Source organism: Perissodus microlepis, chromosome 22 (genome assembly GCF_051167445.1).
Source record: "Perissodus microlepis isolate ML-2025 ecotype Zambia chromosome 22, ASM5116744v1, whole genome shotgun sequence".
In the NCBI taxonomy this organism is placed as follows: Eukaryota; Metazoa; Chordata; class Actinopteri; order Cichliformes; family Cichlidae; genus Perissodus; species Perissodus microlepis.
The window spans coordinates 13,126,295-13,143,370 of NC_140481.1; the positions used below are offsets into that span (position 1 = coordinate 13,126,295).

At 40.8% G+C, this 17,076-nt stretch overlaps 1 protein-coding gene across 1 annotated transcript; it reads right to left on the reverse strand.

Moving 5' to 3' along the window:
- Positions 1–9,234: 9,234 nt before the first annotated feature.
- Positions 9,235–16,580, reverse strand: trappc3 (trafficking protein particle complex subunit 3). The gene is made up of 5 exons (XM_084919634.1): positions 16,404–16,580; positions 15,486–15,583; positions 12,205–12,304; positions 10,583–10,765; positions 9,235–9,823 (listed from the first exon to the last, which is right to left on the reverse strand). The coding sequence occupies exons 1-5, from the start codon at positions 16,443–16,445 to the stop codon at positions 9,704–9,706; spliced, it is 543 nt and encodes a 180-aa protein (XP_084775760.1). The 5' UTR covers positions 16,446–16,580; the 3' UTR covers positions 9,235–9,703.
- Between the last annotated feature and the right edge of the window lie 496 nt (positions 16,581–17,076).

Below are 17,076 nucleotides of genomic sequence, written 5' to 3' on the forward strand. Positions count from 1 at the left end.
GCAGTGGCATACCCGCGGGCTCTGCCGGCAGTCAGCTGTGCCAGAGAGGACCGAGCTTCAGGCCCAGAGGCCAGAGGCCTGAGGGCACCCCATCCCCCGGAAGGGGCCCAGCCGGGCCACAGGCGCCAGGCCCCGTCAATCGGCCACCAGGAGTGAGCCGGTACATACATGAGCGCCCAGCCCCAGTCGACAAGGACCACCCACACACCAACGTCTGAGGGCATCAGCCACCGGCAGGGAGTGTGGTGAGGGGAGATAGGCCTCCGTACTTTAGAGGGCCTGAGATGTACCCAGAGAGGTTGAGTCTAAGACCCAACCTGACATATAGACACAGACGAACAGGCGCACGCAGACACAAACGTGCATTCCCACCCCCATATACACAACCAAATATTCGGCACTCACCCAACGTGTAGACAGACACAAATAGACACTGCACAGACAGTCACACTCCCCAAACATACTCTATATCCCAGGTCCAGGTACCCCCGCCCCCAGAGGGGCATTATGTTGAGTATAAAGATGCTGAGAGGAGCCTCATGTGTCATAAGACCCACTGTGTCAGTATTTTTGCCAGATGTGGCTCATGGGTCACTGGGGTGTGAAGAAGATGTGGGAAATGAAACTGACGGCACCTTATTGCTAAATAATTACAGCTATGTTCAACCCCAGATTTCTTCTGAACACATTCATGTCCTGAATTGTTATTTTATGTTTTGTTTTGTTTTTTTCCATCTCTCATGTGCCGGTCTCAGTTATATCCTCCACTGACATGTTTTCTCAGAGTCTGTGTTATTGCTTATATGGTTAGGGCTGGAAAACCAAACAAAGCCTGACACAGCACTCCATCACCTGGCCCGATGATGTCATGATGTCTTAAGTATCCCACTTTGACTGTGGCCCCACCTTCCTCTCAGCACATGTCAGAGGTTGGTGAACCATGCACAGGTGTGTGTGTGTGTGTGTCTGCGTGTGCAAATCAGTGACATATTTTTGGAGGCTGAGAACCCCCACAGGTTGTAAAGTTGTTCCAGACCACGTTGTACCGGAGCTGGGTGTGAATGGGGGTTATGTCTCTGAACAGTCCACTCTTTGAGCTTCATTTCCAGGTCGACCCCTTCCAGAGCATGTTTCATGGTAGAGGTGTCGTCATCTGACTGGTTAGAGCTCCTGGCCTCACATGTTTGTTAGAGTACATTTTGCTGTTCATCAATCAAATCTAGATTTCCATTACTACCAAGTAGACCTGAAATTTCATATTTCCGCTCAGTCTTCTTAGTACATGAGCCTTGCTCAAAGTGTGCTGCACTCATATTCCATTGACCTAATTTCACACTTGCAGTTTCTTAAGTGCTAGTCAGAAGTTCTGCTAGAGCTTGAAGAAAACACTACTATAATTAAACATAATGATGATTTACATTGGCCAGCAGTTGAGCATGCTCCTTACAATGATAGTGCCAAGATGCTGATGTTTGTTGGTAACATTTACCAAGACGAAAATACTCCATCCACACATTAAAGAGGTACTCATGTATTGATTTGTGGTGAGAATATTTGCTTCTTTGGAAAAAGTTCTGGATTTGCTGTCACGTGGACAAAGCCATGATCTAGTTACACATGCCAAATAACCGGACTGCTTGAAAGAGCGTGTCATCACTTTCGTCTTGGACGATCCACTTCCTAATTTTTCTCACAGCGTCATCTATTTGTGCTCATTCACATCTGCCAAGAAGTACATAGAACCAGTGGGGGGGGGGATTTTGAATGTTGGATATCCCTTCACATTCACAAGTCATTCTTTTGCCTTCCAAGGCACATCTCCAAGGACATCCAGGTCTCATTCACTCAGCCCCACTGGCTTTTATGTCCACTGAAAATGTCTCAGTGGTGTGTGCCGCAACTTGAGTGCAAAAGAAACCAAATGTTATATTCTGAAAACAGACTGTTTATGTGATTTTGTTACATTGTCTTTTGTTTCTGTGGAATACAGTTTTGGTTTAAATTATTATGGTTTAATGTCTAAATCAAAGAAACACTTTGATAGGATTAAAAGAGAGGAAATGGGAAATAATTATATGGTCTCACAACACATTAGCAACATAAGAGGTTCATTGTAACAGTGGAACATGAAACCACAGTGTGCTCAAATGATGGTGGCTGGAAATACTACAACAAACACAGAAAGAATCTCAGTTGATGACAATCAACTGCCCTCTGTTTACTGAAAACAATAAAACCCCTCTGCTGACACGAGGCAGGCTTCTGGTAGAGTCTGTCCGTAGAAAAAACATTTAATGGCTCCATGTGGGGTTGTTTGCTGCTTAATCTGTGGTTGTAACATCCACTCAGACATGTGTGTCTATTTTTTTCCTGTTTCAAAGCGTATGACATTCCTTTAACCGGATAACTGATGTGGATTCTGACAGTTGGTGGGGCCAGATGCTGACCTGGCTCATGAGAGGCCTGGAAACAATCCAACAAAATGCTACACAGCTTTGGAGAACTCCCTTCCTTTTTACTTGCTCCATGTATCCCTTTGGAGCAGGATGTTGCAGGTCAGATTTACAGTAGATCTATGCGCCACTGAGCCTAACTTGGGCAAGCTAATTGGAAAAAGGATTTGTACGTTATGTGGCCCGCAGCGGGTCCTTTCAGCAACTCCACATTGAATAAGCAAGGAAATCACAAAGGACGGCACACAGGTGAAGCACATGTACATATGAATGTGTGTAAAGATATATCCTCCACAGTACGCATGCATGCATGTGCACACAGAATGTTTTGAAGACCATAAAAAATTAAGAAGAGATTTTGGCACGCTGCTCACATTACTGAATGACATGAACAAGGAAATGAGGAGGTTGAACTTTAAGTTACACATGTCTGGCAAGCACATTGCCATCGGAGAATACACTGACAGCATCCCAAATATATGTATGCATGTGTTATATATGAAGGGGAAAAAGATCAGGCATCTATACATGTAGAAATATGACTCATTTCCTGCACTGAAAACACTGTACTAATGGACTGTTCTGCACTCTTCTCATGCAATTTTAATTCTATTGTGTTTCTAACCTCGTTTTATCTCTGATTTCCATTATGGATCGCCAAAGAGGAACCCTCTGTCTGATAAAAATGGTCCATTACATAAATGGCTCATCACTCCGAGGCCTTTGTGTGTCTGCCCAGCAGGTGAACAAGAGGTCTTCAACTTGGCAACAATAGAAAGACTTTGAAGACTTTACAGTTGGAGAGACACATCATCACAGACTCCAGCAGTAATGGGACACAGTAACACTACACCTGATGAAAATAATACTAATAGTGACAACGTGAACAATAGTCTGGTCTTGTCATTCATGACAAAAGGTTGATGTTCCAAAATGATTATTAAACCTCATTATATCTTACAAGTTCATTTACTACAAATGTTGAGTTAACTATTATAGAACAAATTCTTGAAGTTGGTTGAAAGTGATGGACTTGTCTACCAACACTAGTGAAATTGAGACTGTTTGCCTTCAAAGTAAAAGTTGCACCTTCTGAAACATGTTGGCTGCAATGCTGAGGCACAACTTTACTACAAGCGAATGTGGCAATCTACTAGAAACCAAAGCAATTACTGAGGGGGGAATACAACCTGTGGTTGTATCACATCCAATGTGGCAGACAGCTGTTGAGCATTGTGCACATGACATCACATGAGAAACCTCAATAAAAGATGGATGTAGCCTCTGCAGGGCAAAAATGAAGCCAATGTGAAAGTGCCATCTAGTGAAAACTGCATTCTACCTGAAAACCACTAGAGGGCAATAGCTGTTGTCTAAAAAGATTTCTGGTTAAAACTTTATGGTAGAACAGCGTTTTGACTTGACTTGAGTCCAAAATAAGGTCATTTTGTAAATCTTGGTCATACAATGTTACTAAAATGAGGATTATCTATGGTAAAACCACATTCTGACTAAACAGACAGTTACAGTGATGCAATGTTGAAAGTTTTAATCTCAAGGCTTCAAAACCGGGCTTTAGAAACCGATCAGTGATGTCACAGTAGCCATATCCATCCTTTATACTCTCTATAGCTAGTTCAAAATGTACCACGCTAACACAACCGCTCAGGGCAGCTCTAGCGTAACAACAAAAAGGCGCTCTCACCAGAAAAACACAGTTGCAGAGAGAGGGTGTCACATGGTAACCATGGCCTGAAACAACAGAACACAGCTGTCAAACAAAACCCAAAACAACAACTATCTAACATTTTAAAATAAGACAGTGACCACGATTAAACATTGTCTGTTGGATGGATGGATGTTAGTGAGCATTCTAGCAGAAATCAGTTCAACGTCAGTTTCCGTGTTAGCATTTAGCTCAATGTACTTAGTGTCATAAAGCTACTAGGATAGCTAGGTAGTAATTTCCCAGAAAAGCGAAGATCAGTATTGTAAATTAAGATTTAAAAATAATAATAATAATTACAAAAGTGTTCAAATGTGAGTAACAAAGATCAAATTTGAATCTGTAGAGAGCAGTTCTAACAGCTACAGTTTTTTCAGATATACAAGATGGTGGTAATTTGCAGATAACACTAACTATATAACAATAACTATATAGCACCAACTATACACCTATGTGTAACATTTTCAGCATAAAAGATGAAGAAAATGTAAACACACTACTCACCTAATTATTAACCTTTACAATGAAAATACATCCATGGCTAAATCATTTGTTAGCTTGTTTTTAACACGAAGAAGTCATTTAATGTGCTGACTTATTTTGACTTTATAACCTGTGTTTTGTTTTGCTTTGTTTGTTTATTTGTTTTAAGTTTGAAATGGATGAAATTATAAAATGGTGGCTGCATTTTATCTAAGAAGGCAACACTGACCTATGAGACGTCTCATTAATTAACTTCAAGACACGTTACAATGTCAAACATAAACTGTCCAAGCTTTGATCAAAATACAATATTTGCTACTATATGGCATCATTTGCCATTACTTTTTCATTTTTTTTAACATTTCCATAAAATGCACTCAACATTTAAATAGAATCATACTATATATTGCCACATCATGTTATTGGTCAGGTGAGCCTCAAATTCCAGTGTATTTGAACAGAGAGTCAGTTTTTCAGGCATGAAAATGTTTAGCCTCTACAATGAGACTATCCAGAGCCCTTCTAATCACAATCATTTGTATAAAACAATTGCTTAAAATCGGAGGGAAATAAATGTATTGCTGAAGATATAAATCCTAGAGCTGGTGTCTGGATTTATGCCTTGCATACTAGCATGGATAAAGTACTATGAAATGTAGATAGATGGCCAGCTTGACTCATTTGAAGTAAGCTGCCCTAATTAGTGTACAGTCTGTTTTGTCACTCAAATTAGTGTACAGTGTACAGTGTGTCACACAAAATATTAATGTGACACACACACACACACACGGTCAGCTCATGCTTGGCAGCAATGAGCAGTGACATCCCGTCCAGTGCAGCTGGTCTGCAGCCTCTAGGCAGTCCTACGCTCTGGGAGGGAAGCCTGGTTTGATTTTAGTCAAACCAGGGCAAACCAGGACTTTCACATTCCAGCTTTTCAACTAAAATTATTTGTTACTGCCCCAGAGACTCATAGAGCGCTTACATATATGAATTTGGAGGAATAATGTCTTAAAGTGTTAGCTAAGGTGCTGTTTGCCCTCAGGCTAGCCAGTGTAAAATTACACACACCACTTTTTCTTTTCCTTTTTGCTCTTTCTCTCTCTCTCATTCTCCTTGCTCTATCTTGAAGTGAGGCTGTTCCAAGCTGGAAAGTTCTGCCGCTGTTACATAAACTCCAGCTCAAGCGGCTGCGGGGTCAAGAAAAAGGGAAGAAAAGAGGGAGAAAAACAAGACAAGAGCTGAGGAATATTGTGGGAAAATAAGGGCCAAAGATAAAAAGGATCTGGATTGGGTAAAACCTGTGTCATCAGGAACGTCTAAAAAAAACCTCCTCTTCATAAGATTCCGGAGAAAAGAGGAAGAACAAAAGAGCAGGAGGAAATTGGAAGCAGAGTGAAGGCAGCTTAGCAGCTCCTATCCAAAAAGCCTGGAAGAAAGGGAAGAAGGAAAAACTGAAAACAAAGCATTAAATGGCTTGGAATTGTCCAAGGCCCGCCTGAAACCCTCTCTGGAACCAGCCAGGCCGCCGCTGATACACAAAAGAGCCAACTTCAACCTGACATGTCTTCCTGTTGAAAAGACAGAAACACAACTTTCCCGGAGCACTGGCGATCCAGGAATTCATTGTGTGGGTTACCTGGTGCCAATCTCTGTTTTTATTGTTGGGAATTGAGGGGTTTTGTTGCTAGTTTAGTTTCTCTTTCCCTGCCAGCACACTTAATGACCCAAACATTACTTTGGGAAGCCTAATAACTTCTCACTTTCTATTGGATGTACAACCCATGGTAGATGACTGAGCGAAGCATGAGTTATTAGATTTATAGGAAGTGCTCAACAGTTTGTCTGGAAGTGGGTAATGAATCATATTCCAAATGGCTTGCAGATGCTGTAGCAGATCTCGGTGGGTACATGCTGCGACTGAATACCAAATCAACTTATAATTACCTCTCGAAACCACATCCACATTTATTTACTGAGGTGTTTATGCGCATAAATCCCAATCAAACATCCCCTCAAACCACTAAAAATCGCACGGAGCAACAGGGAGGTGTGTTTTACAGACAAGGGACGTTCCTATGAATAACTCCTGTACTGGCGAGAGCATCTTTTCAGGTGTGCACGCTCATTAAATCAGCCAACTCTACTGCTTCGCTGCCCAGGAGCATTTTTCAGTAAGCCAGGGTTTTAATTTACCATGAATCCACTTGTATGCTGACTCACTGCATTTTCTCCTTTTATGAAGTGCTGTCCGTACTGCTTTCATCTCAGCTGTTCTCACTGACTAGCTGCAAAACACACACACACATTGTGGAAACCTCTGAAAATCCTGGGTGACTGAATCTTCGGCCAGCCTTTACTTCACCTGTGAGGCAGCACGATTCCCAGCAGATACAGGACATTCCCAAAAACTGCAAAGTAAACAGGTTGAATAATGGAAACATTGTGAAAGTCAGAGGGAAAAAGGAAAGGGGGGGGGGGGGGTGGCTAAACGTTGAGAGGATGGGGTTGGAAATAGATGGAGTGGAGGTAGAAGAAAGGGATGCGGTATTCAATAAGCGCAGGTCCATTACCAGGCTGTGTGCTGGGCTTTACTGTCACAGCGTGCCTTTCACCATTTGTTTCCCATAAAGGCCACATGGAAACATTTAGCTGGCTTAAAGCAGATCAGAGCACGCTGTCTCAGGCCCGTAACATTTGCTACTTGTATTCCAGGTCTGTCCTAATAAAGTTTTCTGAAAAATATAGGCAGCTGCAATAAATAATATTAATGAATATTTTTTAAATGGCAGCACGTCCGCTTGTGGGAGACGGCGAACAAACTTGCCTGCATGTTAGGAAGCATCTTAGACTGTTTGAAACTATGAGACAGAAAGAAGGGGAGTAAATATGAATAGCATCTTCAAAGTAGTTCCTCGTGGCTCGATGAGTCTTAAGTGCCTCAAACAACTCTTTTCTCTCTCTCTCTCTCTCTCTCTTCTGTGACACCATCTGCAGTCCTGCAGAGGGAATAGAAATCCCATATGCTCAGGTTATAAGCAGAGCGCTAGTTAGTCTTCATACTTTCTTGCTTAATGGGTAAAACTGTGAAAACAATCAACACAAAGCTCTCACCAAGAGCCGAGAAACAGTCGACTGTTTGCATGATCAGTCCTTCTAGAAAGCATTAACACCAACGCGAGAGTGCTGCGGCGGTAATAAATTCATCCTCGCTTTGGGCTCCGTGACCAGCATGTGTGTATGCATTTGTCAAGGTAAATTCCTGCAAGCATATGGCAGAGGGATACTGGTTTTCACAAGTACACAAACCCAGCTGTCTATGCATCCCTCAGGTCCAGCTCCAAACCTGCCAAGTCATTTACATTAAGCTTCTGCACACAACCACCCAAAAAATATTTCCTGAAATACTCTACATCCAACATCCACATGACAGGCCTACAGGGTGCATAGATACGCGCGCGTAATGTGTTGAGCGCTCGCCTAATGGCCTGCCGAGTTTATTGTTGGCCCTTGTGGTGCCTCCGCTTTCTATTCTTTATCCTTTTAAATGAGCGCTACCCCAGACGGGAGTAGGCAGATGCTTCAGACAATGCATAATAATGAGAAATCCCTCCCTAATACATCTTATAAAGTACAGAGTTGACTGTATGTTGTCAATGTTTCTCTCATCTCGAGCCAGATCAAAGCTATTGGCACCATCTGAAAAAAATAGAGCCTTATCATTTACGTTTTCTTGCAGATCCAGCCAGTACTCCCACAAGTAAGGGAATGTACACCCCCACACCGCAATATAGCCATCTTTGGCAGGAAAAAAAAAGATAGATATACATCGTTTAAACCACATGCCCGCAGAGGAAAGCTAATGTACACAGCAACCTCTTGTGGCTGTTTGGAGAATTGACCTCAAGTCAACAGAATTTGTCATGGGTTCATGTAATAGCACTAGTAGCTATAAAATAAGAATGTGTAGGGCCTCGAGGTTTCCAGCAGCTAATGGCTGACAGATTTCTCCAAAAGGAAATCCCTATCTGACAATCTCATTCTCTAAGTGCTTTCAGCAGACTCGTGAGTTTGGTACTCTTGCTGTTCTGTTACACAATAAAAAAATAAATAAAAATGAGGAATTAAGAAAATATTGCTAATGTTCTCATGGTATCCAGACCAGATTTTTTTTTCTTCCTTTCAAATGTGGAGCCACAGATGGATTGTGTGTGTGCATGTGCTACATCTCATGAATGGCTGCCTGTGTTTTAAGTTATTGATGAGGTGTGCAGCAGGTCTGACAGAGGTTCTGTTCATTACTTGTAAGGGAGCCATTCACAGGTGTGACAGCCCCAACTGGTGACTTTTCTGCACCCATGCAAATTGCTTCTATGGGCCCTGAACAAACATAAGAGAGAAATTAAGGTCGGTTATTGTTTGCCTTTGCAGAACAGCTCCAAAGAAATAACTTCCACAGTACACTGAAACGTTTAGTGTGTTTGTGTAAGAAAGAGCTTGGTTTAAAGTGTTCAAGGTCCCCAAGCAGGCATGTTAGAAGGTTTCAAATCTCATAAATGGATGAGAAAAGCATCACATCAAATATGTCACTTTTACTGAACATCATCATAAATTAATTAATGCCAAATAATTGGCAGCAATAAAGTGTGATTTCATTAAAAACAAAAAACAAAGAAGATAATAGACCAAAAAAAAAAAAACTTGGCATAAGACTTACTTGCCTTGTGCCGAACAAAAATAAACAAAACACTTTATTCATGAGAAAAAGACGTCAACGAGAGTCTTTAAACATGGGTTAGTAACAAATAAATGGTCAAACTGAAGCTACGAGTCGATTCAGGTATTTTTAGTGAATCATCCATCAGCCTCTTATGCTCACATCGACTCGTAGAGATGTTATGTTGCCAGAAAAGTAAACATCCTGTTAAAGTTGAGCATGCGGTCTGATGGTGTGAATCGTGTTCATCTTTTAAAGTGTGAAAGTGTTCTGTGTTTAAATCAGTCCTCCCTCTGTGGGATGCAGATGATCTCTGCGTTTCCATCACTCGTCTCCCGCAGGCAGGTTTTCTTCAATCCTCTTAATGAACTTCATGCGGATTTCTGTCACACTGTCCCCTCTCAGAGTGTCCTGGGCAAATTTCACATCCACCGCCATCTGGACCTAAACCACATTCATAAAGATTTTGTTTTAAAAAAACAAAAAGGAAGACAGACTTTTATCCTCATTTGTTCATTTTCCACTATTAAAGTTGTGGTCAGAAGTTGTATACACTCATCATGGGCATGAATGTTCATCAGGTTTTATGTCCACAGCAAGTTTTACATTGTCATAGATTGACAAGGTGCTGACCAGGAAAGAAGCACCTGCTCCAAAATCAAGCAGCTTTCGGAAGAAAAGTATAATGTGAGATAAGACAAAGTTTGAGCTATGTGGCCACAATGACAAGAGATGTGTTAGGCTTTCAAATCTAAGAGCACGGTGCCTACTCTCAAGTATGGTGTTGGCAGCGAAAAAAAAAAAAAAAAGCTCTTGGGCTTTTCCCCCAGGGAGCATCATACGAGTGAAGGAGGACAACTATCTCGAAATTTTTCTATTTCACCTAGAATCAAAAGCTTGACTGTTGAAGGTTGGACACAGTTGGGTGTTCAACAAGACAATGATCCCAAACACACAACAAAACTGGTTTTGGAATGGATAAAGCTGGCCAACATTAACATTCTGAAAACTTCCCAAAACTCCGCCCTGGGGGGGCTGTAGGAAATCCAAAATAAAATTGGTAGTAGACATTAAAGATGTATGCCATCATTTTACGGCATAAACTAAATGTAACTGCACTGGAACCATATCACCATTGTTTCTTTATATTTTTCCATACATCCTATACACGCGGCACCTTAAAACTTCTGAGGTTTATCTTACCATCTCCAGGGCTCCTCTGAGGACGCCGCACAGAAGGTTGGAGTAGATGAGTGTGCTGTGGTTATCTGGCAACTCCACAAAGTCTACCAGTGGATTATTCTCGAGGATAAGGGAAAACTCATCTCCTGCAGGGCTCCAGTTGGTCACGCTTGGGGTGATTCCTAGGTACATTTTAAAAGCAACCTAATGGAGACCCCAATATTAACAACAGAGAGGAGAAAAAGGGAAGAAAAAAACATTAATCATTTACAAATATTTTCTGATAAAGTCATCAGTTTTTTTGGCTTTTGTTCTTCTTTATCACTTTTTCATAGAGGGAACGGCAGGCTTTCTCATTTTCTGCCAAATAAAATTTCAATGGCGCAAACAAAATCCCAGTTGCACGCTCCAAATAATTCCAACATTAAGCTGGCCTGGGCAGATTTGCACTCATATGTAAAATGTTTGCTGTCCTTATTCCAGTTTTTAAACATCACTAGCCACAGAATAATAATGAAAATATGATCCACAGCTGTAGAAAATCTGTTGTGACCACATAACAGACCTCTTCTGCGTCTATTTAACTGAAGAATTGCTGAGGTGATTTCAGAGTTTAGCTAGAGGTCACGAGATATCCTGAAGCAGTCATTCACTGCACCTTCCAAACCGCTGTCCCATAGTGGTCCTCCATTTACAGACCTGACCTCTCTCTTCATGACCACGAGCCAGGTCCCTGAGCTGGAGTGTTGTTACATCTGTGGAATGACTCCCTTTGCACGCAGATGTAACACCTCGAAAGCAACTGAAGGGGCTCAACGTGCAGCCCGAGAGCCGCCTTCCTGGTCTGTCTGTGTCCTTTTGTCACAAGGAAGTCATATGGAAAAACTGACAGCCAGGTGACTTAGTATAAAACCAGACTCAGTTATGCAGCCCTGTTGCCAAAGCTGAACAGAGACCCATTTTGTTAACTTCCAGCTATTTTAACAACTATGCATGATTCACATTTGAAAATAATTCTTATTTTTCTCATACTGGGCCTTGGTAAAGCACATCACTACATCTACTACACGAACAATAAATAAATAAATAAACTGTTCCTTTTAAGGCCTGTAACCATCTAATTGGCTGCCCCTCACTACCAGAAAGTTTGAATAGCAGGTGGGTGTGGTTTCTGTGCTCACAGCCAATATTTAGAGCCTTTGGTTCATAGGGATTACTTGTAACTTGTTACTTTGGCCATGACAAATGTGAGCATCTATGATAGCAACAGCAAATATGTTAGAGAAAATAAGGAAAAGCTTAACAGGTTCTCTTTCAAAATAAAAGTCCAAAGATGGCAAACCAGAGATGTATCACTGAATTTGCATCACATTTCACACCGGATCATTTCCACACACTCACACGAATGTGATTTTACCATAAAGTTTAGAAATATGCTTCATTCTGTATTTTAAGCTTTACTTGTCTACTTACCCCTTACCCTTATCCTGACACTCTTTCACCCATCCTATGTTAGGGTGTTTTATTAGAAATGTTCCCTCTAATCTGTCCCTTCTGTCCCTTCCTCCCTCTCCTATTTCCCTCTGTCTATCTTGGGAGAAGTCCATGGTCATGCTCTGATTGGCCTGGAACCTTCCAGTTACCTTAGCAATGACATCGGCTGTTTCTCGGAAATCCTGACACCTGCCGATGCTTGAGCGTGCCAGGAAGTCCTCGATCAGACGCACACCAATGTTATAACCCCTGTGGAAGTCAGAACGTCAGAGAGTGAGTGAGAGAGAGAGAGAGAGAGAGAGAGAGAGAGAGAGAGAGAGAGAGAGAGAGAGAGAGAGAGAGAAGTGGGTAAGAGACAAAGTCATGTTTTCTTTTTATATTAAAGGAAAAGTAGTTGGGGGGAAATGACAGGCTAACCTGCGGCAAGCTGTAAAGCCAAGGCAGACAGCTTCAAATCCTTCAAAATATTTTTGGTTCATATACTTGCCAAATAATGACATTTCTGATTAAAGAGTCCAGACAACTTAACCTAACAGCAGAGTCTGAAGCCAATGGATGCATCCCAATCCTAACATGGTCCGTCTCTAACCAGCTGGATGGCATCTGGCAGATTGGGCAGTGCAGATTCACTGCCTTCTAAGGCCAGGTAAGACGAGCCTCGTCCTGAAAGCTCAGGGTTACCGCACAGCCAGAGAAACAAAGTACATCCAGTCCAAAGGTCTGTCAGCCTGACAGGATAATTTAAATTTCTTAAGTTAGAAACCAATCATTTTGTCTTAATCTTATTCTGGGGAGTACTGTCTCCTGCTTGGCATTCCTAAGATTCTTCTGTCTTAATATTAAATATTTGCTTCTTCAAAAGACCCTATCCAAAGAACTTACAAGAGGAGAAGCAGCAGTGTAAGAAATGAAATCCGATAAGACTACGTCTCTGCTCCATTTTGTGTCAAGCTATGTTATGAACTGAAAATAGGAAAACGCTTAAAGAGTATAATGAAGCTGTCAGCTATAAAGAGTCACCCAAGAGGCTTCAAAAATCCCAAAGGATGCATGATTGAGAGCATCCACTGAAAACCACAGGCTCAACATACGCGAGACAGAAGCACTGAACTTTGTTACAGATAAATACTCATGTAATACCTTGTCATCAGCATTGTACTTCCTGTGATACGTTCAAAATTATGTACGATGTTATAAATTGTGTGTTTATTGCATTATGGCTTTGTGATGCACACCTGCACATCATAACAGTTACGTAGTGAGTTTCAGCGGCTTGGAATTATCTACCAGAAGAGCCAGGTTTATGTTTCCTAATGTATCAAATTAAACAGGCTGAATGATAGCACATACTTAATGGTACATACATGAACTTATTAACTATAAATTAAACAAAGGGTGCCTTTGTTTTGACCTCAGAACATCAGTTTGAGATGATCTGAGGTTTGGGACATGGTACTTAATCCTGCTGGAAAAAAACATCAGAAGATGGATACACTTAGGGCTGCTCGATTATGGCAAAAATGATAATCACGATTATTTTCACTGAAATTGAGATCTTGATTATTTGACGATATTTATTTAACAATAACAATGTATTGAATAATGACTTTAAAGATTGTCAAAAAATAATATAAAATAGTGTGCAAATACTGATAACAGTGCAAATGTTTGCAATATAAAAAAATAAATGAAAAATGTAAACATCTATGTTTAGTGAACTTTGCAGTGTTGCTCTGTGGTGCAGCTACGACACCGTAGCAAAGTTTACACACTATGTCCACTTGATCCACGTCTGACTCCGCCAACCCATAATGTTTCCACACCACTGAAGTTTTTTTTACCTCTCTTTTCAACCAACGGCAGTCACTCTGCTCTCCAAATAACTTCTGCTTAGCTTTCCGAGCTTCCCTCGGGTCCTCTTGTTGTGACACGTGTTCGAAATGCAGAGAGGTGCGCTCGATTTGCCACACGGAGCAGCGCGAGAGTAAAGCATGAGGGAGGGGCTAATAATCGGTCATTTTTAATGATCGTTGAAAGCCCAGATCGTAATCGCGATTAAAATTCGATTAATTGAGCAGCCCTAGATACACTACACATTATTACATCACCAGCTTGATGCCGGACTGATCCATGCCTTCGTGTTATTTAATAGCTTATCAAGCTTATCAAGCTTTTACGAGCTTAAAAGTCAGTTTTCTGTGTCACAAAAGTGGCTCTCTTTTTACCTAGCTAAATCACCGTGGTAACTTATGCTGAAGACCTGACTAGGTTATGTTCCAATTTTTAGTTTAAAATAAGCTGGATGGACCAAGTTCGCACATGTTTTTTAATTTGGTGCCAAATCTCTTTTACATTGCTGGAATTGCAGCTACCAGAACAAAACACATTCATTTCACTTTCCTCTGCTGACAAAGTAAAATGATTTCCACATCTCCTTTGTTAGGCTACAGAACAGTAACATTTAATGTTTAAATGGACCTAGTTCAAAGATTCAAAGCTCAAATGTGCCGCAGTCACCTTTAAAATAAAAAGCGGCACACGGAACTGTTTATTTACCGCTGTGTGAAATAAATCCCAAGATTAATGTTCTTCAGTAGCATTGTAGCATTCTCTTTGTGACAATGTTGCATTTTACTGGTATATTTTTATATTTGATATAGATTTTTAATCACTATTTTATGATCATTATCTGAGGATCTGTCTCTTATTGCAGTAGGTGATACTCACTTTGTGTGAAAGAAGAGTCACATGACCTGCAAAATCACTATTTTTATGTAATCATTCACATAGCAGAGCAGAAACCCAGCTTAACAGAAAGGTGGTAAAAAGCACTTTTCGGTGACTGGGGCTTTCGACTGTGTCAAGCCAGCTAACACAGAAAAAGCGCTGCGGTTTTGAACTTCATTCATCGTCTGGTGTGATCTTCTGCTGCTGTATCCCAGTGTTTGACACACTGTGTATTCACAGATGCTCTTCTACATACCTTGGTGGGAACAAGTGCTTATTTGAGTTACTGTTGCCTCCCTAACAGCTTGAGACAGGATAACCTAAATGAACTGATGTGTTATGTGATTGGCTGATTAGGAATTTGTGTTGAAGGGCAGCAAATAGGTGTACCTCATAAAGTGCCTAGTTACTGTTTAAGTGATGGAAAAGTTTACCTTCTGTGTTTCTAATTAAGTAATGCTTTTTTTTTGTTTCACACAGCAAGTGCATTTAACAGTATTTACACAATTTTGAAATGACAGCTGGGTGTGAGCCCCAAAAGAGGATTTGGCCAGACTCAAGCTTAATTCACAGTTTGTTATTCAAATGGTCACAAATTGAAGCACAAATGTCTGTCTGTTGTGCTTAAAGAAATGCCTTTACTGTATGTGGAGCAAATGGTTCGTTCAAAGACAGGAAAAATCCTGCTTGAAAGAGTACTCACATCTTATCCAGCTGTTTATTGACCTCCTCATCATTCTCATAGTCTTTACAAAGCTGGGTGACCAGGGCCCCATAAGTCAGTGTGAACAACTCCGAGTTCTAAACAACAAACAAACAAACAAAAAAACAACAGATAAACTACTCAAAAACCACACAGATCACATGTTATGTTTGCCCCACACAAATCTAGACAAATGACAACCTTTTTACCAGCAAGCAAAGCCTATATAAAACATTTTAAGTTAAATAATAATTTGGGGATGTGATATTTTTGAGCATCTAGAAGTTAAACAGATCGTCCCAGGGCAGCTCCTAGAACTGAACTAACGTTTGATGCCAGCTTAGGATTGAATAACGTTTCATTAATATGTGGCACATTTTTCTATTGCTGATCTTTCAGTTTTCACACCAAACTTTAAAAGCTATACAGATCTAATGCTATTACCATAAAATAACTTAAGATTAGAGCCACAGCTGACACGAATGACCTGTCACGGCACAGGAGCTACGATACCTGCTTGGAAAATAGTGTTTTAGCGTCGTTTTTAGAAAGGTATATTACAGTTTTAGTCAGCTCAGTTAACAAATTGCACATTCATATACGTTCAACTGAAAAATCCTTTAAGAAATTTCTTTTAAATGTGTTTTTGTGTTTTGTTGTTATTTGTAAAAGATACTTAGCTTGTAGCTCCACTTTCTGTCAAAGCCAAACCCGGCATTAATCAACAGTGAAATAAATGTTAAACAGGTACAAATATACCTCTTGTACCTAGCCACACGTGCAAGATAAATATGCATAATTTGGCGAGTAGCTCAGCTCAGAGACATGAGTGAGTTGTTAATTTAGCCTTACAGCCACGGTTAGCATCCTGCTAGCTAAGCTTGCTATGTTGCCATTAATCCTGTGGGAGTTGCCTACCATCTTCTTGCTGTCTGTTGCCCGGTTGGCTTGTCTGGACATTGTGACGGGTGTTACGGGCTTACACAGGTGGTGCACTCGATATTAATCCTTTATTTATTTGATTCGGGCTAAGCAGTTATTTCCGTAATCGCCTGTTTAAGTCGCTCTCGCTGTATCAAGCGTCATGAGATAGAAACATGAACTTCCGGTCTTACTTAAAAGTAAAAGCTTTATTACGGGAAATTCGCGAGTAAACCATTGAAACTAAAGAAAACGGTGCAATGAGGAATGAAACGCCTTTAAAATTACACTCTGTTGTTGCCGATATCCAGACAAATGTAGCCTCTTACGTATAACACCAGATAATACACTTTATTTTGAAAGGAAACGCATTTTTTTTCCCTACAGTTTTAGGGGTGTGTTTGACGCAGTTTTTGTTCAGCTGCTTATCTTACCGCCCTCTGGCGTCTTGGAGGGGAACAAAGGACCGCAAATTCTTGGTCTCAACAAAATCTTCCCATAATTGACCACACGATGGCGATATGGGCAATATATTGATAAATTGTGAGTTTTAAAAGCCTGCTTTATAAAATTGTAAGATTCCTTGACAAATAATTTAAACCTTTAGTCGTTAAAAAAATGTCTCAATAAGTGTAGTGATTACTCTTGCTCATAACATAACTTTTAACTC